Below are 24,842 nucleotides of genomic sequence, written 5' to 3' on the forward strand. Positions count from 1 at the left end.
AGTCACTGTTCAAATATATCCCACTACAGAGAAGTGGAAGAATCAACTAGAAATCAGATTTTAAAAGCTGAAACAATTATTGTTTTTTTTTTCATTAGTGTACATGTGAATTTTATAAAGAATTCTATATAAATTATACATTATTAATAATCATTAATTATTAAAATTAATAATTTATGCAGGATTAGAAGAAACTAAAACTATATAGTGATTTATAGAAATAATTGTTAATACATGACATCAAATGATTTATGGTAATTCCTTGATTTATTGAAAACAATAAATAGTAAAAAGGTTGTAATTTTGATGGAACTCAGATCACTAAAGTCCAAGGTAATTTTGTCTTGGCAATATCCTGCATAAGGATGCAGTTGTCACTGATTGTGGATTGGCTCCACTCATCTATTAGTATAGACAGAATTTTAACAGAAATCTTAATCATAGTGATACAAAAATGCTTCTTTACAGGATACATCAGGTTAATGTAATTGTAAGATGAGACATTGATGGGTAAAATGATGAAATTGAATGCCAGCATCATACAACATCATTGCAAAATACTGCAAGGAAAAGTTCCTTAAGCATAATCCTGTGTATCATAGGACAGGGAATAACAGAACTATTAACAGCAGAAGATGAGACAGAAATAACAGCATGAAGGGCAACACAAGGAATACATTGTGAGAAGAAATTCAGATCGCTATATAGCAAATTAGTTACTTTACCTCAAATCCCAATGATATTGGTGGAAGTTGCTGCCAAATCTAGAGTTTAGGTTTGCAGCTTTAAAGGGAAAAAAATCAATAAAGTGATTGCACTTACAACAGTTGTCTTATTGCAGAAGTACTGCTGTTATTTATTTAAACAGATGTGGTTATGGATGTTTAACCAACATTCTTTTAGACTTGAGATAAAACTTTAAATTGACCTAATGACTATAGATGTGTTGCAGTCTTCGCAGTTCACTGAACTTTTTTCCTTGTGCATACATATTTCAAGTAAACTCAATAGTTATAAGTATGGCAAGTGACACGTTATGGACCCTAAATCACTGCACTGTGAAATATGCAGAGGGAAAAGACAAATGAAGATATCAAGGGTCTCTTCTATTTTGCACTGAACTGTAAAATGCCACCCTTGTCGTACAGAAGATCACTGATTCTGAGCAAGGCTCATTGACTGCTAAGTTGTGGATAGCGTTTCAGTTTTTCCAACTGTTAATATCCTGAGTTATCCAGGCATAATGACCTCTCCATTTGTAACACATTGTTGAATTTTCTGGTTCTTTTCACTTATTCATACCCCCTTCCCCCCATTCATTGAAAGGCTGGGAAGATTGTAAGTCGAGCTATGGCACAAGGCAGTCTGTCTGTTGGTCATCCAATCAGAGCTATGATGCAGGATGGCAGACCTCTTGAGGGCTATAAGTTAACCCTGCAGAAAAGGTACTGATACAATATGCTCTAAAGGTACAATTATTGAGATGAAATTGAATGTTATGAGATGATTGGTTTTCAGATGTTATGAACTAGGGGAAAATATATTCTAAAGGTGATCTAAAGTATATTTAAATAGCCTCTAAATTATATACCCTTATTAGATGTTAGTTTCTTTAAATAGTTTAACCATCTTTGAAAGTTCTTCCTGAAATAATTGCTACAGATTTGTTTCCTTTCTGCACAGAACAGAATAAGGGCTCAACATCTTGTCAGTGAATCTGAAGTATGCATGGTATGGTACTAGATATCTTAATGAATAGTGTACAGTTCAGTCACAGATAGTTTATATGCTTTTGTTTCATTTACATCTCAATTTCCTCCAGGGGGTTCAAGTTGGAATAATAGTTTCTTTCTATTTTCACAATAAATTTGTATGAACAAAGTTAATGACTTGTTCAGTACCATACAGGCAGCTTTATAATGTCTTGCCTTTTAATTTAGAATATAGTTCACTAATTGGAACACTACAACCAAGTCTGATATATTCTCCAAATAAAGCATATTTAGAGCATAAGATGTGAATTGTGCTATAAATAGATTATCTTTGTGGTTTAGAAATTTCTTAACTTAAAAGGCCTTTTTATTTCAGAGACAAAAACAATATATGTCAGTACTGGGAATTTGGAAATGATGGTTCTATCCATTCTAAGGTGTGTATGTTTAAATATATATTTAAATACTATATTAATACAAGCTATTTATTCTTGCCTGGAATCCATCAATGTATATATAAGGCATTATTGAAAGTCTGTTTCATGAATAATTGAAATGTTATTTTTACTTCCGAATTTTTTTTAAACTTTTGCATGTTCTCTACTTGGCTTCTAAGAATATCTTAAAATCATTTTATTAAAATATTCCTCATAAACTTCTGAAACCTGATATTTTCACTTTATTGATAATATTTTCCAGTGGTGGATTTTATTTTGTTTCTTTAATCTGCTTATGGTATCTATTTAAATTTTCAAATCCAATTTTATCTAAAATTATGTGATTTGATCTTTATGAAAAAATGTATTCCTGAGCAAACTGTAAGCTTATTGTAAGACACGAGAAAGAAAAAGAGGAATAGAAATCATATGCAATGTCCAACTTTCCATTTCTTAACTCCAACTGAAATCAGTTTTGGAGATTGTCTGTACCCTAAAGTAAGTGTGTGTGTGTGTGTGTGTGTCTGTGTGTGTACCTTTATATATATATATTTATGGGCAGGCATAGGCCAAACTATGGTACATAGTGCAACACAATGTATGAATAAAACATATACTATTAAAATTATAGCTAATAGTTTTTGAACATGAAGTGATCTATCAAATCCTATTTATACCCAGACGTTCCTTATAGTTATCTTAACTGAACAAAATTTTGCAACTAACAGAAATAGTGACCTGGGTATTTCATCTATGGTATAATGGAAAACTCAACAAAACCTGCAGTGTAGATTTGATCTTTATACCTTCTGTGTAAGGACAAATGCAATCTTGAAAAATCTCAACATGGTTCACCCTTCAGAATCATTGATGGAGAAGCATTAAGGTTGGCAAATGAATTTGCTGTTCTGAAAGAGAAAAGAGGACATTATATGTGTAACTATGAATATGATAAGTTCCATTCCAAAAATTACTCTTACGATGGACAGAAACTCTGTACAAGTATTGTGTTTATGTGTATGTAGGCTGGAAACCAAACTGTAAAAAAGAGGGCATCCCCCATAATATAAATAATAATTTCTGATTAGAACTAATTGTCTTAACATAAAATTCTGTATGTAAAAAAAAGATTGATCTCTGATCTGCATAATTCAACCATTTTCTGTTATACACATAACACTCAACACAAAGAAACCTGTTAAGTACATACACACAAATAACCTTCCCCAATAGACAGAAAAAAAGGAAAAATCAGGTTGGAGTGGTGGTGAGAAGAATGAATTATTTCACTGGAAAGAGAAAAGCACGGACAAAATTAGATGAAGTTGTGGCAAGGGGAAGAAAAAGAAAAGGGAACCCTGGTGTTAAAAAAAGTTCACCTTTACTGAACAAACAGTCTCTTTTAAACCATTGGCTAATCTTGAAGAGATCCATGTTTTTCAATGACAGTGTGTGTTGCAAATAAATGGCTAGGTCAGTGTTGGCGAACCTTTTCGGCTCCGAGTGCCAAAATGGGAGTGTGCGCAGGGGGGGGGGGAGTGCCAAAAACTGGAAGAGCAGTTCCCCAACGTGTATGCACATGTTGGAAAGCTGAGCTTCCGGTTTCTGGCATTTACATGCACGCCGGTCACCTGGTCTTCCGATTTCTGGAGTGCATGCACATGCCAACCCCAGCTTGCCAGCACACATGTGCATGCTGGAACCCAAAAGAGCAACAGATGTCAGCTGGCCTGCCCAAAGAGATGGCTCTGCGTGCCACTTTTGGCATGCGTGCCATAGGTTCACCGACACGGGGCTAGGTTATAAAGGTTCTGCAGGAGAAGTGAAAACAGGCAAGATGGTGCTTATAGCATCATGATCAAATACGTTTGTGTGTGTGCCCAAATAGACACACACAGAGGGAGGGAGAGAGAGAGAAAGAGTGGTTAGGGTTTGATCATGATTCTGTAAGCACCATCTTGCCTGTTTTCTTGCACAACCTTTGTAATCTAGGCATTTATTTGCTTTCATTTGCTTATCTAGTCTTCTCAGTGAAGATGATTTCCCTAATTCACAGGAATTCCTAGTCAGTGATTATAAGATTATGCTCTCTATTATAAACCCATCCCATATCTCAAAACTTTCCTGTGTTTTGTATAACCCACACAAGAGATAAGGGGTATTGTGGGATCATGCAATCGAAAACCTCTGAGCAGACTTTAGCACTTAGAAAGTGCTTTAATTGGTTTTATTTGTACTGAGTAATGTGTCATGAAGTCATTGATTGTCCTCAGGGTTATTGCTACTGATCCAGAGAACAGGGCTAGGAATTCTAAATTTTTAAATTTTCTAGTATTTTATTTATAGGCATTCACAGCAGGAGCAAGGGAGGCAATTGATGAAACATGCTTTGTGATACTGCTAATGCAGACTCTATCCCTTATGTACTTGCATGTGAAAGAAGTGTGAATGGGAAATTTCTAACCTGGAATGTAGAAGGAATATAAATCTGAAGGGGAGTATTCTGATCTTGCCTAGTAGTTTGACCAATACATGTATGGAATGTGAAAAGGCCTAAAATCTATGTCAGACTGTCTGAATCCGAGTCATTTGTAGATGCATATGAAAGTAGGAATTCATATGTTGTGATAGTTATATGTTATGTTCCAATGAATAATATTGAAAGAACCTAAAATGAGCATTAAGAAAATTATTCATTAAAAAAAATCTATGGCAGAAAAGAAGAAACCCGAATAATAAAATAAAAAACCTAAATGACAACAGAAAAATCAGGAACATAAACTTAATTTAGAAGTAGTTTATTGACAAATAGTGCTGCAATAAAGTACAAAGGCGAGCAGAGAACCAGCTGCACAGTTGCACATCAGCTTTAAAAAGTAACAGGGCAGTGAAGGTCTGTTTGAAAGCTGAGTGCAGCATAGGCAATTTAGAGTTCAATTGACAGCCAAGCCATATAACACAAATGCAGCACAGGTTCATAAAAAGGGAACTGTAGTGACAGAAAGATACTATAAATGTGGTCCATGACAATCCAGGAATCACTCTGAGGGTTCTTTGCTTTCCAAGGACTGGACAAGTTGCAGCATAACAAACCTGTAAACAATGCTTTATTTCACAATGCTTTCCCACAATAGACTGTTGCTTTCCACCCTTCTAGGACTTTTCAAGTTGCCATGTAAATGTGCCTTAAATACTTGAGTCCTTGAATACTAAAGATAAAGCTTTAGTATTCTAGCACATATGTGCTAGTCGTTCCCGACTCTAGAGTGCGGTGCTCATCTCCATTTTAAAGCCAAAGAGCCAGCGCTGTCCAAAGACGTCTCTGTGGTCATGTGGCTGGCATGACTAAATGCCGAACATGCACGGAACACTCTTATCTTCCCACCAAAGGTGGTCCCTATTTTTATACTTGCATTTTTTACATCCTTTCAAACTGCTAGCTCAGCAGAAGCTGGGACAGGTAATGGGAGCTCACTCCATTATGTGCCACTAGGAATTCTAATTGCTGAACTGCTGACCCTTCTGATCGACAAACTCAATGTGTTAGCCACTGAGCCACCGCATCCTTGAATACTTACTTTAAGCAAAAGTCTGTAAAGTGGCATATAGCCTTCACCTCCTTCCAAAAGATAATACACTAGTTGGGTTGCACTATCTTAGTGTGGTTGTTCCTCTTCTAGTTGCTACCAAGCTCTCAGCAAAACTCCAAGTAGGATTCCCACCAGGTTATGTCATTCATCATAGTTTGTAGTCCTGACAGTAGACTTTTGCCTCCTTGTAATAGATACCAAATTCCAGAATTCACCTCTATTTCCCCATCTTCATGTCTTTACATATTTCTTCCTATCCTTCTTCATTCTGCTTCTATAAGCTAGGGGTCTGGGTGGGATGAGGATATCTCTGGATGTGGCCCATCCTTGAAAATATCAGAGCATGCCTTAATAATTTATTACAGATAGCTGGATTGCTGGAATGGATGCTTTTGAGTAAAATAGCGAGTGGCTGAATTAATGTATGAAGGAAATGGGGTAGGAAGCATTTCTGCCTGGCTGCAGCTATTTTTCCCCAACTGCAGATAGCAACTTCCAACTTCACCCCCTCTCAATCACACACCAGAGAAGTTATCCAGCCAGTCTGGATCAAAGAACAGAGAGTCAAGGAGCAGAGCAAGAAACAAAAACACAAGAACACAGCTCTGAGCTTAGTGAGCTGTTTCCAACAGAGAGGCATTGCTAGTGGCAGTTCTTAAATGATGCAGGTAAGGTTCAGTTAGACACGGACATCTTTGATTCCCAAGGAGCTTTCCTAATTTGCCTTTGCTTGGCTCTCTGACACTGCCAACATGTCCTAAGGCTGGGAGTCCTGTCAGGATCCCACCCTTTGTCACTTGAATCCTCTCCTACCCGCTCCCTCTATTTGTCAAGACAGCCTGAGCTGGTTAATTGAGGTTGATAGTTCAGCCTCCTCAGTCCATAACATAAAGAAACATATAATGTAAGTGAACACAAGTCTGGCTATGATTAGACTTGGCAGGACAAACTGCAGGTAAAACTCAAAGGAGTGAAATGATCAACAAAGGAACAAAACAAAGAAAATCATCTTTATTAAAGAATAAAGAAATAAAGTGCTCAACTCAAAAGATTTTTTTTCAGCATTTGCATCCTGGACAAAAGCATGAAAAATACCAGTAACTATTCTGCTATATTACACAACAGGAGGAACTAAATAATTTTATTAAGGAAGCTAGGAAATAATGTAAGGTGATTTGATTACCAGAGCTGGTATGACCCCTGCCTTTGACTTTCACACTGGTGTGTGTGTGTGTGTGTGTGTGTGTGTGTCTGTCTGTCTGTCTGTGTGTGTGTGTGTGTGTAATCAGCAGATGCCTTAAAGGCCTTCTGTAATTCTGCTGCAACAATTGCAAACGTACTTGCCATGAAGATGATACCAATAAAGGAACAAACACTCTACTTCGAGGAAAAAAAATAAAAAACTGTACTATTTTAGAGGATTAGATACTTCACTGAGGACTGTAGTGTTTTATTTATCTAAAACAAACACCATATGAACCATAGTGGAGGAGTAAGGTGCACCATGGAAGTTCAGCAATAATTTGGCTTCCTGTGGCAAGACAGGAATGAAAAACCAAAAGAATTTAAGCTTGAGTTCACAAAATGTCAGAGAAATCGGAGAAGTCTAAGGTATAGCTGAAAGGGAAAGGAAAGTCAGTTATTCTTGCTGAAACAAGCTAGAATTCTTTTAGTGTTTCCTGCCTCAGCAGACAGAAAAAATTTATAAGATGGTAATATTCATATATACACATGCACTAAAAGAAAGTACATTTGCATAGGCATCATTTCACTTAGGAATAGAAAAAAAAATCTTCCCTTTGAAGCTTGGAAACTCAGTTGAGTTACCAAAAAAGCAGAATAACAAAGCCTCCTTAACAAAACCTACCAAAAACAAATTAGAAATTAAACAAAACTTGATAGAAGAGCGGGGTGCCTATTGTCTTAAATGTCTTAGTACAAATTCATAGTTCTGGAAACATTAACTTAGGGCAGTGTTTTTCAACCTTTTTTGTGCAAAGGCACATTTTTTTCATGAAAAAAATCACGAGGCACACCACCATTAGAAAATGTTAAAAAAATTTAACTCTGTGCCTATATTGACTATATATAAAGTAATTTTCCCACGGCACACCTTACACTATGTCACGGCACACTAGTGTGCCGCGGCACAGTGGTTGAAAAACACTGACTTAGGGAATAGTTCTTTGTTACTTCTGTAATTATGTACCAGGACCCAGAAATCAGTAATGTAAAAGGGAAGAGTTGAGGGAAGGTGTTTAGCCATATTTCCTTTTTTCTTATCATATCTTTAATTTCTTTTGCTTATAAGTTCTTTAAGAAATCTCATTGAGATATTAATGAAATAAGCTGTCTCATGCTAGTGTTATTTTCTCAGGAGTTTTCTTGAAGTCTGGTAAACATCAAGCAGACCTCAAAATTCTCACCCATTAGAGTTGTTCACATCTTACAGATGACACCTGGCTTCTGTGGAGGAGCTACTTCAATGCAACAGTAGCACTTGAAATGGCTTCTTCCTGGATGCTGGCAATTGAGGTATCATCTCTTGACCATTCGATTTTGGGGAATCAGTGCAAAACTTATCCAATGAATGCCAACAAGTGGAGAGGATCCAAACTACCATTTTATTTTTCAAAGCTAGTGGGTTACAATCAGTTACTGGTCTCTTATACCCAGTTGAGCTAACAGCAAAGAGTCACAAGGTTATATAGATCTTATGTAGAATTTTTAATTAAAGATAATTTGAACATATGTACTTATTAATAGGATACTCCTATTTTATAACTTTACAACTGGTAAAGAAACAAGATAATTAGAAAAAAAGACATATATTGGTCATAAATAAACACATTCTTTGAAATGGAAGATAGCAGTCTTCAAATATGACAAATATTCTAATGAGGTAATTCTTACCCCATTAAAGGAGGAGAGAAATAAGAAAATATAGCACTACATTTCCTTGAATTCACTGCCTCTTTTCAAGCTATATATTCCATAATCAATGAATCACTAAAAAGTTCAAATTAAATTTGACAGTACAGCAACAATACAGCAGTAAACATTTCATTCCTAAAGGTGACATCAAAAGAATACAGCTAAACGCATATGCTCTGCTTTTATAATGGATTCATTCTGGATTCTTATTCCAATACCTGCACATATTTTTTTAAAGGGGATGCTGCAACCATTTCTAGCTGTTTTCACTTAAAGAAATGGAAGGGCAGGACTATCAAATAAGGTTTGAAATATAGGAAAGGTGCCAGAGGTTGCCCAACTGTACTATAGCTAGTATATTGTGAATTTGACATAAATTCATCATTTCCCTCTTCTCGTAATGGGGGGTGGGATATGAAATACTGTATGTCTTTCAATATTGCATGAGTACCAATTTAATATTCTATATGTATTAAATACATAAATAATTAAAAACTTAGATTCTCTTCTAACTTTTGAAAGTTATATGCGGGAGTGAGCTGCAACCAGCTTTATTGGCTCATGAGAGGCAAATCTTCAGGAATTTTGTGAGCTAGCTGAGAGTAGAGTTGAGTTGTACCATGTCGCATATTGATCAGCTGTTTGGTGGCTCCTAACAAAGCCTGTCCATGGCAATAAATTATGCTTTTACTAGTATATCACTGGTTGTTTGTTTGCGAATTGCAGACTTGTGCAACTACTCTGCCTTTATTCCTCACTACAGGCTTACCCTGAGTTTGTCCTAACTTACCTAGAAGAGTTAAATGTAAAAGAGATGGTCCAGATCAAATGTCCAACACATGAGGTCCAGTCTGTACTTCATCAAAAGATAGATGACAACTCAGAAGACATCCCTGTTCCACTGCAGAACCAGAGAGAGGTCAGACCAACTGGCTTTTTTTTTCCACAGGAAAATCATTTGAAGAGAAATATTACAATTTAACATATATGGGTCCAGAAAAGAGACCAACAATACAAAAGCGAATACTCAATATACAAATATCGTACTTCAAAAAAAAGGATTTTCCCCATATTAAAATTATCTGATTGCTGAGTTTTAGTCAACATAAGCATTAGGATTCAGTATATGTTAATTCCACAGGTTTTAGAAAATAGTGACCACAACAGTAAGGAGAAACAACTTTCCAGACCTTTGGACGCCCATTTAATGCCTAAAGGTACCTCAGGCGAGAATTGCCAGCTGACAGTAGCATTGGTGAGGAAACTAGAAGAGAAACATCCTAAGGCCTCAGCTCAAAGGTAAGCTAGTGACAGAGTTGATATTTATTGTTCAATGACATTAGATGTTTTCCTTCAGTTTTATGTAAGATTGATTTCCTGGATCTTAGTGAAATATCTCAAAAGCCCTCTGGCTTGCAAGAAGAAATGGAGTTTTAACCAAATCTAATGGAAGGGGGAGGAAGGAGGTGACATTTATGCAGGTTTTTTAAAAAAAGATTGATGTCTACACTTATCACTGAGGACAAAGTATCATTACGTATTATGCATGAATTGTAGCATAACCCCATAAAGTGCATAATTTATGGTACTTAATTATCATTTATTAATTCTACATATGTGAAATAAGAGTTTTCTAGATTCATATAAATAAATTGTTGCAAATTCTCTAGGTGTCTTAAATGGAGGTTATATTGACCATTGTAAGAAGATAACACTTATACATTTAATACAGATTTGCAATGAAATTACTAAAATGCATTAAAAGGGAAAATAAAAAAATACAATTAATAAAAATATTTACATCTTTCAATTCTCATTTTAACTATATAAAATAGTACTGAATGCTACAATTCTATTTTTTTTACATATTCATTTCTTAGTTTTCATAATAAACTTATGGAACCTATTTAGGGGTTGCTAGTTTTATATTACATAAATATAAATTTTGCTGAAATAAGCCCAGCATTACATTATGTTTTTCCTGCCTTTCTTCATAACGTATATCAGCTTTGAAGTGTTCAAGACTCAAGTGAAGAATTTTATAGTTCTGTAGATATTTATACGAAAATCAGTACCGCTATCTCACTTCTCAGAGAGGATCTTGTATTATAGCATTTCTGTTTCTTTTCAGCTATTCATCAGCTTTTGAGCATGCTTTGTGCAATAATGTCCTGAATACCTGCTAGTTTACATTGTGTTATTTATAGCTGGATTATTGCAATCTACATTACGCAGGGCTGGTCTTGAAGACTATCAGAAACTGCAGCTGGGCCAGAATGCAGCAGCATAGTAATTCTGATACTCACAGTTTGCGCAAGTTGTGCGCTATTGTTCTGTGAGCTGCACAGTCTTTCGCTTGGATTCTAGGTGCAGTTCAAGGAGTGGTTATCACCTTTAAAATTCTACATGGCAGAGGACCAGATTATTTGTGGAACTGCATTTGCCCAAGTCTTTGGAATAGTTTCCCATCTAAGATCTGAGGCCTCTACCCTTTTAGCCATTCAGAAGGGCGTGAAGACCTAGCTGTTCCCCCCAAGCACTGGTCTAGGATGGGGCTAAGTCATGAGGCTAGTGCCTGGTTTTATTCCTGTTTGATTTGTTTTATTCATCTTTTTATTGGTTGTTGTGAGCCACCTGGGATTGCTTTTTGAGGTAGACAAGCATATAAATCCTTTTAATACATAAAATATATATTTAATATATAAATAAATTTAGTTTTAATCATTTAATTTTTAATGGGCCAACAGTATGGCAAATTTCATGCCAGTCTTAAAGGCAGACACAGGCTATACTGTGTTACATGTTCTTCAATGATTCTGGCACTAGATAGCCTTCTGTTCTAGGAAAAACCTTCTTGATAGGTAGAGTTTGCCAAACTTTGATCTATACTTCTTACCATTTTCTCCTGGTCAAATTGCATTTCTCCTATAATTAGATACTATATATTAGGTATTATATATGACTGAGGCCAACTGTGATTAAAACAGTTCTGGGATGTTCTGGACCTGTATTTAGAATTCTGATTAGAACCTGATTTTGAGAGTGTTTTGGAGCAGCTTTGGCTTTAATCCAGGACTGAAATCCGGCCAGGGGTAACAGATTAAAAGTTGCGGAGGTAAGTAGAAGAAGAAACTCTTATTATCCCAAGAGCCACTTCTGATTCATTACCTCCAAGCAATATTCCTGTAATATCTTAAATTTTTCATTTAACGAATCAGTGGATTCACTAGGTTTTGTAGAAAAAGGTCCCCAACCCCTGGACCGCAGCTCACTACTGTGCCATGGCCTATTTGGAATTGGGCCACGTGAATGGCTAGACAAAGCATATGCATGTATGCAGCTCAACTTATATGAGCAGTGGGCCGGCGGGGACTTGCACAAGTCGACCTGCATGCATGCTAGCCCACTACTCACGCAAGGGATGCGTGCATGAATGCATGCATACCAGCCCACTGTTCATGCAGCTTAGTTCCTCTCTCTCCACCCCCAGCTCGGCCACCAAGCCGCAAAGATTGGGAACCACTATTTTAGAAGATGCATCTGTATTATTTTTCTATATTTTAATATAATCCAGATTAATAATATGATTCACTCTAACATATTTTTGAAAATCTCTGAGTAATATAATTAATAAAAAATAGGATCCAAAATGAATTAGTATGGAAAAGGAAAATATTCTCCTGTTGTATTATTTCTTCTGTAATAACAATGGGTAAAAAGTGATACTGTAATACTACCCTGTTTCCCCGAAAATAAGACCCCCCCGATAATAAGACCAATTGGTCTTTTGAGCACATGTGCTAAAATAAATTCTCCCCCAAAATAAGCCCTCCCCCCAAAATATTGCAACACAGCAACAGCCATAAGGTGACCACACTTGCTGAGAAAATAACGCTACCCCGAAAATAAGGCCAAGCACTTATTTCGGGGGTAAAAAGAAAATAAGAGTCTATTATTTTCACAGAAAAACAGTAAATATGAAAATGTTCTGTTTGTTCTTGTTTACAAAGAGATGGGAGGCAATATAAAGCTTTTTCTTATTATTCCAATTTTATGCTGGCAAGGATTCTGCTATAAGGGATGGAACGTATTTTTCATGACTGTCAGCACTTTGTCTTTAATCAAAATGACCTTATACAGTATGTTGTTAAGTGCAACTGTTCTTGAACAACAGGCATTTCCCACGCCTTTCTATTTCAGCCCCTTATGTCAATAAAAGGCACAATCAGGGAACTTTTTGAAAGGGGGAAGTTCTAATGTGAGGAGACAAACAGCAGAAAACTTTTCAGAGAAGTTTCATGCCAAATCATACAATATTTCAGAAAGTTCCTTGATCTTCAAGAACTGTTTTTAGGTTCCAAGAAGGTGCCATAGAAATAGCATTAATGCCCATTGATTTTTATCTGAAAAGTATATTCATCCAATGTGTAAGTTATTTGTTGTACTTGTTGCAATCTACTTAAAAGGAGCACAGGAGATGACTCCAAATAACTTAAAGCATATTAAGAACAAGGCATAAGATTTATAAGATATATTTTCTAATTAAAAGAAAGCTTTTGTTATTTTTTTAAATTATGTTGTTACAGATTGGACATGAACACAATTTTCTAACAGATTTATTCTTTAAAAATTATTATTAATAATTTCATTAACTTGCCCTCAGTGTCATCCACATTTTTTGTTTCACTGATTTTGGTAAAATTGGCCACCTACAGTATCTACTGCACTGTATTCCCACTGGGTAAACAAATTCCTGTAATTTAAATTTAACTAAAAGCACTTTTTTTGCAGTATTGCTTTGCTCTTTAAACTATAGCATATAGATGTTTGTGTTTTAATATTTTTTTCAACATCATACTTTATTTTCTTCTGTGAGGAATTCATGACAGATTCTTTTGACTAAAAATCTAAGGTTTTCCTCATGATTTATTTGCCATCTAAATGTTCTAAAGGTTAAAGCTTTGAATTGGGGACAAATTAGCTTTCATTACATGCATTTTGACAAAATTATTTAGTTCTCTGTTTGAGCTAGATAATTCAAATCCATTTTTCCTCTCCCTATCTCAGGATCACAGAAAAACTAATTCAAGGTGTGTATCATTTTTTTCTCCTGACAATGTGAGGATGCAGTTGTTTGCATTATTATATTAAATTGAGCAACTTACCTTTATTTAAATTGAATAGATGTTGTGGAGGGAGAACTGTAGCAGCCAACAAAGCATGGTGACCCAGCTTGTCACCCAGTGACCTGTGAGAAGGAAATAATCAACTGTGAGTAGCTGTCATCTTAACTGATTCTGACAGTTTGGCTCTGGGCACATCTGTGCTAGTTGCATGGAAAGGCCTTTGTTGTTTTCCCACTAGTGACTTTGCTGACTGCTGTAGGGGTTACTTGCTGCCCTACTCCTACTCTTCCCTCCCCTTCAGGAGGGAAAGCAGCTGCCAGTGATGGGATTGACATTTCTTTCAATGATTTACTTGGCATTTATTTAATTATAAAGTACAAGTTTATATAGGATATTAGACCTTTGCAGGGCATTCTAAGTGAAATTAGGATCCTTCTTGGATTGTACTGTTCCAGTCAAAAAATTGAATATTTTTAAAATTTGCATAGAAAATAGTGAGCTGATGGTCTGTCCATTTTATAAAAATATGTCAAATGTTTATCTCAATATTTTAATATTGTTAACTGTTTACAGTGATTAATATTCCTAAATTTCCTTTAGTCAGCTAAAGTTACCATTTTGTCTCATTGCTTTAATTATACTTGCCTTTGCTTATTTCAATATCATAGTTTCTGCAATGGAAAGTAAATTAATTATAAATAAGGGTTTGTTTTCCTTTTCCTTCAGGACGCATACATGCTAAGACCTTTTACCTGAATATATGCAAAGTTCTTTTAACCTCTTGGTTAAAAGCACATAATAAGGTAGAAGAGCAAAAGAAAATAAATGTATCATTTGGCATGCAAACTTTGTATGTGCACTTTTCTTTATAGGAACACAAACTGTTGTTTACAATGGTTAAAACTGGATTACACTCATTAGTTAAGGAGATTTGCATTCATGTGATCTCTTCTACTTATTACCACAGATGCCTCCTGGATCTGCTTTAGAGATCCTCCAAGCTTTCAGAACAGATGTGGGGGGAGGACTGAAAGGGAAGGGAAATCTGTTAGACCAGCATTTTATTTTTATTGGCAGATAGCCAGTATTGGATGCAACCCAGTCTTAATTGCTCTTCCTTAGTGATAATTTGTTCTGGAATAAAGCAGATGTTTTTCTTCCTTCATGGAATAAAATAAATCTGGGGCTGTAATGAGAGAAAAAGTATAACCATGATTCTTTGTTTGCAGACATATTGTAATCTTTCATGCCAATTTTGAGAAAAAAATATGAATAATTTGACCATAAGTACTGTTTATGATATAAATGATGGAATGGAGCAATCCATTTATCAGTAATATATGTATTATCCACTTATGAAAATGACAATTTTATGAAAGCTAACGTTCTTTTTACAGAAATGTCTAAGGAATAAAGTAGATAAGATTTTATATTTAAATAGAAAAAAGGGAGGATTTTCTTAATTTCAAGCAGAATATTAATATTTTACATAAATAAATGCACACTTTATTATTGAAAGGTCTTTTTTCAGTTTGGCGACGATCCTAGTTCATACTATCCTAAGGGAGAATGGAACCTTATTAGTTTTGGGAGATCTCTCAAATGTTTCAGGTTTATTAACCACAGTAATCCTAAATAGATGCTAACTGGGGACTGGAACAACTATGCTATGCTCTGCTATGCCATCCTGGTGTCATTCCTTAGGTACATGGCCTATTCTAGAATATAATCTAGATAAAATGGGATTATCATTTTGCTGTGGCAGCAGATTCTTAAGTATCCACACCATCCCCTATGCTTTTAATATTTACATTAAGCTTATGAGAAAGTTATCTTGTGAGTGGGACTGAGATAGCAATATGTGAATGACATTGAGTTCTAATTTTTTTTCGCTACATCAAGTTCAGTCCTAGGATGTTGTTACCAGTGCTAATAGATGAGTGATGACTCAGTCAGGATCCAGATTTCGGAGTGAGACTGTTTGGTTCAACTGTCTGCATGAATTATAGTCAACTTGTTTGAAGAAGATTGCCCACCTTTTATAACATCAGAATCATAGCTTTGCTCTTGATACCACACTCTTTTAGAGGTACAGGTTTTCTCAGTAGTTCATTGCACTTTTTAACAATATCGGCTGATATACCAGTTTCGAACATTCAATTATTCACGTTTTGGTAACTCCCTATTTTGGTTATTGCAGTCATTGTAAGCGGAGGTGGTTTGGAAATATTATATAATCCAGAACAGACAGTCAAGTTGTTAATCAGAGCTTTAGCCTTATTATAATATTTCACATATATTTTACTTCCAATTAATTTCACCATTGTAAAGGTAGGAAAAATGACTTTTGGAAACAGGAAGGAGAGTCACAGATGGGACAACCAGCATGTAAAAAGTATCTCAGGCCACAGAAGGGGGGGGGGGTGACCAGTTTGTAATAAGTGAATAAGTGTTAGGCAGAAAATAAGAAGGAAAGTGGAAAATTGGATTTTATTTCCTAAGAGGTGGGAAAGAGAGACATATTTTTCATGAAAAAAAATTGCAATCAATAGCTCTGCAAAGTTTGAAAATAGTGGAAGAGTTGAATATGGATAAACAGCCCCTTTATGTTCCCAAAGAGAAATCTGCATATATTGAGAGGGGCCTATTCAGAAAGAAGCTGCTTCATTTATGCTCATCAATGGTGTAACTACCATTGAGTAACCTTGCCAGTGATTGCTTAGCATATTGGCACATCATCCTACATCCAACTGGCTTCTTGTTCTCCCTGCGGCTCTTCATGGTGACACAAAGCCCAAATCTATGGAGCCTGTTCCAGGCAAAGTGGGAAATTAAATGGGTCTTTGATGTGCACCACAACACAGAAGGACAGCAGATATTCCATTGCAGTGAACACTCCTGGAAAAACTTTGCAAGATACCAGAATGTATATCATATGCATTAGACTAACGCTTGGAATGTTGGATTGCAGTCACTAAAACAAGCAAAATGAAGTGCTTCTCTAGAGCACTCTCAAAAATTTGTAAGATGTCAGAAGTTATTACAATATCATGTATAATAGACATTATACTAAATCTAGATTGTTGGATACCAGATTACCTGATAAAGTGGGAAGAATGCAGAGAAGACTAAAGTTAGGGACTTTATAAGAAATTTTCTAGAATGAAATTAAATTTCAACATGGGAAGACTCAAGTTCAGGTTTACCCCAGCCATGAAATTTACTCAATGACTTTCAGCTACTCAGTCTATCTCAGCCCAGCCCATTTCCTTGACTTCTTTTTGGAGGGGTGAAAATGAAAATATCAAGAACTAACTATATATTTGCAGGGTAAAAGCATCATGCCATTGTATCACAAGCTCTATTCTCTTGTACATGTGTGTGACATCACCTCACAGATAGCTTGCTTCACAGTTGTGCAACACTAATCTTACAATTTGACCTCTCTTGACCCCCTCCCCTTTCATATGCCTCTGACTATATACTTCATTGAACTCCTGGGGGAAAAAGATATTATATTTATATAAAGATATTATATTATATTTATTAATTATAAATATAATTAATAAAAAGAAATGGTCTTTCTTTAATAATTGGTAGAAGAAATATGTATTTTTTTAAAAAAATGTATCTTATTGGCCTTTGTCCCAGATTTATAAGTACTTGTTAACTTAAATTGAACTTTGTTGCTGACTGCCAGCTTGCACTCAGCATGTGAATGTGTTTGCACAGGCATGTGCACAGGTGGATGTGTGCACGCTCAGCAAATGTACCTCCAACCCTGATGGCTCACAGTGGAAAGGTTCTAGCCTGTAGCGAAGCTATTTGGAGAGAACAAAATGCATTCACATACAAGCAGCCACTAACAAGTTCCGAACAAATGTAACCATCTTTTTTCTTTTGCTAATATAATGTCCCTGTTTTGTTTCATTCTGATTTTCAGGGATAATAATAATGTGACTGATGTATGTATTCCTAGAAGAAGTAACTTTTTCAAGAGCATATTGCTAGTTCTGGTTCCATTTATTAATGGAATGGAGAGGAAATTCTTAATAATCCCTACAGTCCTTGGACTCTTTCCAACTGGGTTACAGTTTTATAGGAATAAAAATCTAACCAATGGATTGAAGAAGGAATATAGTACTCCTTCATAGCAATAAATAACAAATATGGAATTAGAAATGGAATATTTCTGATAAATGACTTTGTTCTTTAAAGGTCTATTAAAATAGTAATTTTAATAGTAATTAAATTAGTAATATTTTTTTCTTAGCCATCTTAAATGTACATGATGTTGACTTAATATTGTTAAATTTAAAATTAATATATTTATTTCATTCTGCTTTTCTGTTGCTCTAAATAAAATCTCTGCAAAGCATTACTGACGAAATGTAAAACAATATTTACATAAAACCATTAAAAGGGAATGGTTCTACCAGTCCTGAAGAAGAACTGGTCCACCACCTTTTCAAAAAACCATTGCTAGGTCCAATGGAGTCGGACAATTTTCACCCACAATAGTAACAGCAATAGCACTTAGACTTGTATACCACTTCTTAGTGCTTTATAGCTCTCTTTAAGTGGTTTACAGAGTCAGTATATTGCCCCCAACAATCTGTTTAACATGTGGTTAAAGCTGCATCCATCAACACAGAATTAAGTACCATTAGTAGGCTACTGAATCAGCTGTATATTTCTGTTGTTAGCCAGGAAAATGATGCTGTCTCTGTCTTTTCTCAGTATCTGGAGGCTTTAGATGTTAGGGTAAAAATAGACTTCATCTTAAAGTAACACTGGCAAGACAGGGTCTTAGTGCAATTTGTGGTCCTCCTGAATCAACAACTCCTGCTTGAGAAGTTGACAAGCAACTAGAACCTGGAAGGCTTTTGCACAGTTCCATCTTCTGTGCCAATTGTACTGTTTTTTGAATATGTAGACTAGACCAGGAAATCAACACAGGAAGGCTAAAACTATTTTTATGAGAATGGCTATCATAACAGAATGCATGTAGTCCTTGATTTACAACCATTCATTTAGTTCACAGTTATAATGAGAATGAAAAAAATGACATGACTGTTTTTCACCTGTATGACAGCATTCCCACAGTCATGTGATCAACATTTGGGTGCTTGGCCATATTTATGCAATGCCCTGGGATCATGTGATCACCTTTTGTGTCCTTCTGACAAATAAAGTCAGTGGGGAAGCTAAAATCATCTAACAAGTGTGTTACTAACTTAACAACTGCAATGATTCACTTAACAATTATGGCAAGTAAAGTCAAAAAATGGAGCAGAATTCACTTAATACCTGTCTTGCTTAGCAATGGAAATTTTGGGCTCAATTGTGGTAATAGGTCAAGGACTACCTGATCACACTATACCTCAAGTCTGATCACACTATACCTCCTCCTTTTTTTTATTCCAGTAAATTAGAGAGGTGTCTGCCTGAGCTGCTTCCAAATATTCTCTTCTTGTTTTGGACTTAAAAACATAGTTTGACCTGGGTAGTGGTTATATTTTCCATCAAGATCATTTTTCTTACTTTTGACAAGAGGTTGTGGTCATAGTCATTCATACTTTTATCGCCTCTTAATTGGATTGTGCTGATGAATCTGGAAGTTGGAACTCTTGTCCAGAATGCAGTCTACAAGTTGTAATGGGTGCATCTTGTGCTATACCCAGAAAGATTCACAACTCCCCAAGTTGTGAATACTCCCAGTAGGCTTCTGGTTGCAATTCAATGTGCTGGTTATCATTAATAGAGGTCTACATGGTATAGGCCTGGGTTACTTTGGGGATGACCTATCCCTGATTATTTTTGCCTACCCTACTAAGGTGGCATTCTCAGATCCTCTGTCTAAATCAGTGTCATCTAAAAGACCTAAGAGATTGGCTTTCAGTTTTGCTGCTCTTGTCTGTTGGAATGAGCTTTTCTGAAGGTTTGGATAATGTTGAACTCTTTGCCTTTTATAGAGACATAAAGACCTGAATTAGTTCAGGAAGGTATTTGTGCCTATTCTGCTGAGTGAATACTTGTTCTGCCCACTGGGCTGTACATATTTATACCATTGTGGTTTGTTATATTAGTTTTATATTATTTTTTGTTTAGTGCTAACTGTTCTTGATTTGTATTGATGCATAAAATAACTAATTAGAAATTAGAAAATATTACACATTTCTTAAATTAAATTAAATATTGTAAAAAGAACACATAACCTTAATCTGTAACATATGGTAACAGCATCCAAATTAAGACCCAAAAGCCAGCTAAAAGATTATTTCCACCTTTCTCTTAAACGCTAACAGTGAAAAAACCAAAGTTTTTCATAAGAGTGGGGATCTTCAACATGTATTTGTGTATTGTGTATTTGACATACTGGAGGGGCTGGGCATTGTCTACTGGGAGCAGATAGTCCCAAAGGACATCTGGTCTCAAGCCATGAAGGACATTCTATGTAATGTCTAGAACTTCAATTTTTTAAATAGAATTTAGAAATTTCATTTCATATCACTCAGAATTAGTAGATTGGCGGTGACTACAAGCCTGAAAATAAAATAAAATAATAATATAGTATATAAAAAGCACTTGTAAATCTATAGAAAAAGTGTGCAATTATCAAAGAAGAGGAACAATTTTGCTTAATTGGATTTAGCCAGTCAGCACATGGACAAGTAAATTGAATTGACATTTTTGAATAATCTTTAAAGGCAAGCCCCAGCAACAGCATATTATAATAGTCAAACTGCGAGGTGATTAGAGCCCAAATTACTGTAGCCAAACTATCTGGCGCCAAGCACAACTGTATCTGGTGCACCATCCAAACCTGGGCAAAGGTTTAACTAGCCACCCCACTATATGGTTCATACAATATATGGCTCATATAATTAATCTATTAAGTTTGAGATAATATGCTATGCCACCTCTAACATGAAATAAAAATTAATTATTGAACTATACCTAATTATGAATTTAATTAATTGTTATTTCTCAATTAAATATTTGAATTAAAATGCAAAGTAAATATCAGTCAGCCCTCTCAGGTAAGCCAGATAAACCAGACAGGAAGCATGACCAGATGAGCTCATTGTACTTTATTGTAAGGCTGTATTAACAGATTTTTTCCAGTCTTAAAATACAAATCTCTTGCCATCACTTTTAATAGTCTGATCCATTAGGGCAGGTCCTTCCTAAATTTATTTCTCTAACTATTAAGCCACTGAAGAGTCCCCTCTTTCTTGTCTGATTGTTTTCAGGCAGCATCTCTTCCCCTGTCCCTTAAGGTCATTTTCACATACCATTACAGAATACTAATATTTAACAAAAATTATATGAGATATACTAGGATACCAAATAGATTTGATGATACAGAGAAACCTAACTTTCACACTTAATTTTTTAAGAGTAACTTCTTCTTGGTAATAAGCTATAATCTTGTTTTCTTAAGCTTATAAAACCCCTGGTAAAAATAACTACATTTAGCACAGTTTCCTGTCTCAGAGGGGGAAATTTCTAGATTATTATTTTGTTTCCCCTCCTTGTAAATATATCTAATAAGCTGGCCTTCGAGTAATATCAATAAGACAATGAGGGCTTGATGGGAGTTAAATATCTCTAAACCTATGAATTGATCCGTAGGAGCCGTTTTCCACATGAGTGGCAGATTCACCAAGGCATACATCCGCAAAGAGAGGAGGTCAGGGTGCGAAGGAGGAGCAGGCTTGGCACTATCTTTCTGCACTCTCTTACTGACAGTGTCTTGCTTTGGCAAAGGAAGTGAAGCGCATAAACCATGCTCAGTGGCATTTCCAAATGCATCTCAGCTGGGGACTTGTGCTTTATTGCATCAGCAGCACACATTGAGGAGGTGGGGGTGGGGAGGAAAGACATAATTTTGTGGAAGTAGTAGATCACAATCTCCCCTCCTCCTTCAAAATCACCAGCACCACACACTAATAGCTCTAATAGATTCAGATTTTTATGCATATTTCAGTCACAGCAGTATTTCTAATGCATATGTGAAAGGGTTCTAATTTATGTCCACCAACTGTGTAGTGCCTTTCTTTTGGGTAATGTCATCATCCTAATGGTGTTTCTATTATACTCAAAGGTAGTAAATGAGGCTTATTGCAGGAAGGTAATTGATTTTTACTGAATGAAAATGTAAATAGCCATACGAAATCCTGTGAAAGACAAGCAGCCTGAAATTGTCAAAGAAATGAGCCACATACATAACTTATTGGTCCTTATATTTGTAAAAATGCCTGCTCTTCCCTCCCCAGTCAGCAAAAAGCTAATAACAACATAATTCATTTCATTTTCATTTTAAAAAAGCAATATAATGGGAGGATAGATATTATTTTGTGTTTGCTATGTTCACAGTTTGATTTATAAAATACGTATTAATTGTGTTCTGAAAGAGTAGTTCATTTTGTTAGGTTCCTCTCAATTTGGAAAGTCTGTAAATAATATTTTTGAAAGAGAGGTATTAGAATTTTTCTTCCCTGACATCTCTGTACTTTAATATAATAATCTAATAAATCTGTCCCCTAATTTGGGAAACTGGGCCTTTCTTGCTTTAGAATGATCACTGGGCATGAGAAGATTTGTTCAAACGTCAGAACTGATGTGGAATGGATGAATTACTGTTAACAGAACACATGCATTTCTCATGCTAAACTGCAGGAATCATCCATCCATTTGTAGAACTGTTTTAGATCAGGAACTAGAAACAGCTGTGATTCAGAATTGTACTCTTACAAGTTTTAGTATTTTGTCTAAATTATTAGCATTCTTGTAGTATACCTTGTCTTAATATGATCATGGTTGTTATACATATGCTTTATATAGTGATATCCAGAAGTTTTGAAAGGTGCTTTTGCTTTGTATGGGAATGTGAATTATGTATCCACAAATTAACAAGGAAATTCAAATACAATCTCTATAAATCATCTGTACTTCAGTCATGCAGAATTAACCAATAAGGACAGTCTTAAGATCATATTCAGAACATTGAGAGCAGAAGCGAGAGTTGCATTGGTAAAACCAACCCAAAAGTGTAGCATTCTTTTAATCTAAGAGAAAGCAAAGTTGAGAGCTGAAAAAGTATATTAGGGTCAAATATAGCCACAACTAAAGAATTATGATAAATGAAGAGTTTAGTCATAGATTGAATTGAAATACACCTTAGACATCATCTAGTCCAAATTTTTGTTCGGTGCAGCAATATTTTATTACATCATCTCTTATAGGTGGTCAACCCGCCTTTGTTTAAGTGTTTCCAGTAAAGGAGAGTTGGCTTCCACCTCAGACAGTCTCTTCCACTGATAAATGTTGCTATTAACATTTTTAATGTCCAACCAAAATCTACTTCACTGTAATATACAGTAAACCCCTTTTTTCTTGTCTTGAAACAACTCTGAATAAAGCTACTTGAAAACAGCTACTATGTGTCTTACTGCTGTTTTCATTCTTGTAGACTAAACATCTCCAGTTCTTCCAATTACTTTTTGCATATAAAAGCATAAGAGCAACCTGGCACAGTGGGTAGAATGCAAAATTGCAGGCTAACTCTGCCCACAAATAGGAGTTCAAGCCTGACCAGCTCAAGGATGACTCAGCCTTCCATCCTTCTGAGGTTGGTAAAATGAGGGCCCAGAATGTTGGGGGAATATGCTGACTTTGTGAACCTCTGAGAAAGTGCTGTAAAGGAATGGTATATAAGTTTAAGTGCTATTGCTATATGTTTCATTCTGAGCTGTTTCTCATCTTCTTCTTGGGACAAACTCATTTTTAAAGTTTGCCCTACAATGGGGTGCCCAGAATCAGATACAGTATTCAAAGAACTGTTCTCTTAAATATTTCGGTCAGACTAAAGATAGATCAGAGATTCAGGATTTATTGGTCAGGATAAATATAGATTTAATCTGTTTGATAAAGAATTGAATCCCTCTTCTTTGAAAATCAGTCTACAGTTTAGAATTCATTCATTATTCTTAGAACTGAATATTCAGGTACCAAAGATTGATGAGAGTACTTTCATTTATGTTTGTTTATTTGTTTATACAATTTGTTTTATTACTATGCCAGTAAATTATTAACAAAATTGATACGTTTGAAAATGAGTGTTTTAAAATTTCAATACATAGGCAGTTTTAGTTAGCCAGTAAATGAAAAAGGTGCATCATAACATCATGACACATTTTTCATTAGCCCCTGTTCTTTTATGAACATCATATTTTTTCAACAAATCTGACAGAAAATATTCACTGTACTGCAAACTGATTAGATTTCAGTATTGATGTACCATTACCTGTGCAAAATATACCACATCTAGGCTGATCTTAAAAATATTTAATGTGAAAAGTGTATGCTGGTAATATTTATATTTCAATGAACAGCAGTGTAATAGAACTAAGTGATCAATTATATTGTATGTTCTTCTTTATAATGTACTAGCTTTAAAGTCTACAAAATTAACTCACGTTAATTTATTTTTAGTTCTGTTTCTGGTGTTTTATTATCAGGACAGCATGTGGATTAATATATTTATCTGGGAAGAATTGTCACATAAATATCTCAGTACTAATATTGTCCCTTGCTTTAAAGCATTACAATGTTGGTATAATGATATTGTGCAGCTTTTGAGAACAAAGTTTTTCACATCTGCACCTTTATTAGGGAAAGGAATTATCGGGAGGAGGATAAAGGCTGTGTTTGACCTTTTCCTCCATTCTCCGCCCCTTATATAGAAGACCCATAATATTGACTCATTAGTATTCATAAGAAGTCATCAAAGTGAGATGATTTTCCTTAGAATAAATATGAATTAGAAATGCACAGTACTGATACTATGACCCCAAGTAAATGAGTTTCTTCTTGCTTTAAAAAATATGTAAGTTGCTATGTTTGAAGTTATTCATTACTATAGAATTATGATTATATTTTTCAGACAAATGTCTGTTTCAGTTTCCACATATAATTTTAAAAAGTAAATAAAGGTTACATTGAGGATGTTAGAGGTCCTGCACATATTATAAAAGA

At 35.3% G+C, this 24,842-nt stretch overlaps 1 protein-coding gene across 2 annotated transcripts in view; it reads left to right on the forward strand.

Annotated features, from left to right (window-relative positions):
- DCDC1 (doublecortin domain containing 1) overlaps window positions 1-24,842 on the forward strand; it is a 265,682-nt gene that overhangs the window by 148,255 nt on the left and 92,585 nt on the right. For both annotated transcript variants that reach the window (XM_087718678.1, XM_087718686.1), the window contains exons 16-19: window positions 1,327-1,445; window positions 2,089-2,149; window positions 9,437-9,592; window positions 9,815-9,972. In XM_087718678.1, the coding sequence (XP_087574804.1) occupies window positions 1,327-1,445; window positions 2,089-2,149; window positions 9,437-9,592; window positions 9,815-9,972 (494 nt within the window). The remainder of the gene's footprint in view (window positions 1-1,326; window positions 1,446-2,088; window positions 2,150-9,436; window positions 9,593-9,814; window positions 9,973-24,842) is intronic.

The sequence above is a fragment of the Thamnophis sirtalis genome, unplaced genomic scaffold, assembly GCF_051295495.1.
Source record: "Thamnophis sirtalis isolate CommonGarterSnake01/CBP01778 unplaced genomic scaffold, rThaSir2_p1.2 scaffold_1, whole genome shotgun sequence".
In the NCBI taxonomy this organism is placed as follows: Eukaryota; Metazoa; Chordata; class Lepidosauria; order Squamata; family Natricidae; genus Thamnophis; species Thamnophis sirtalis.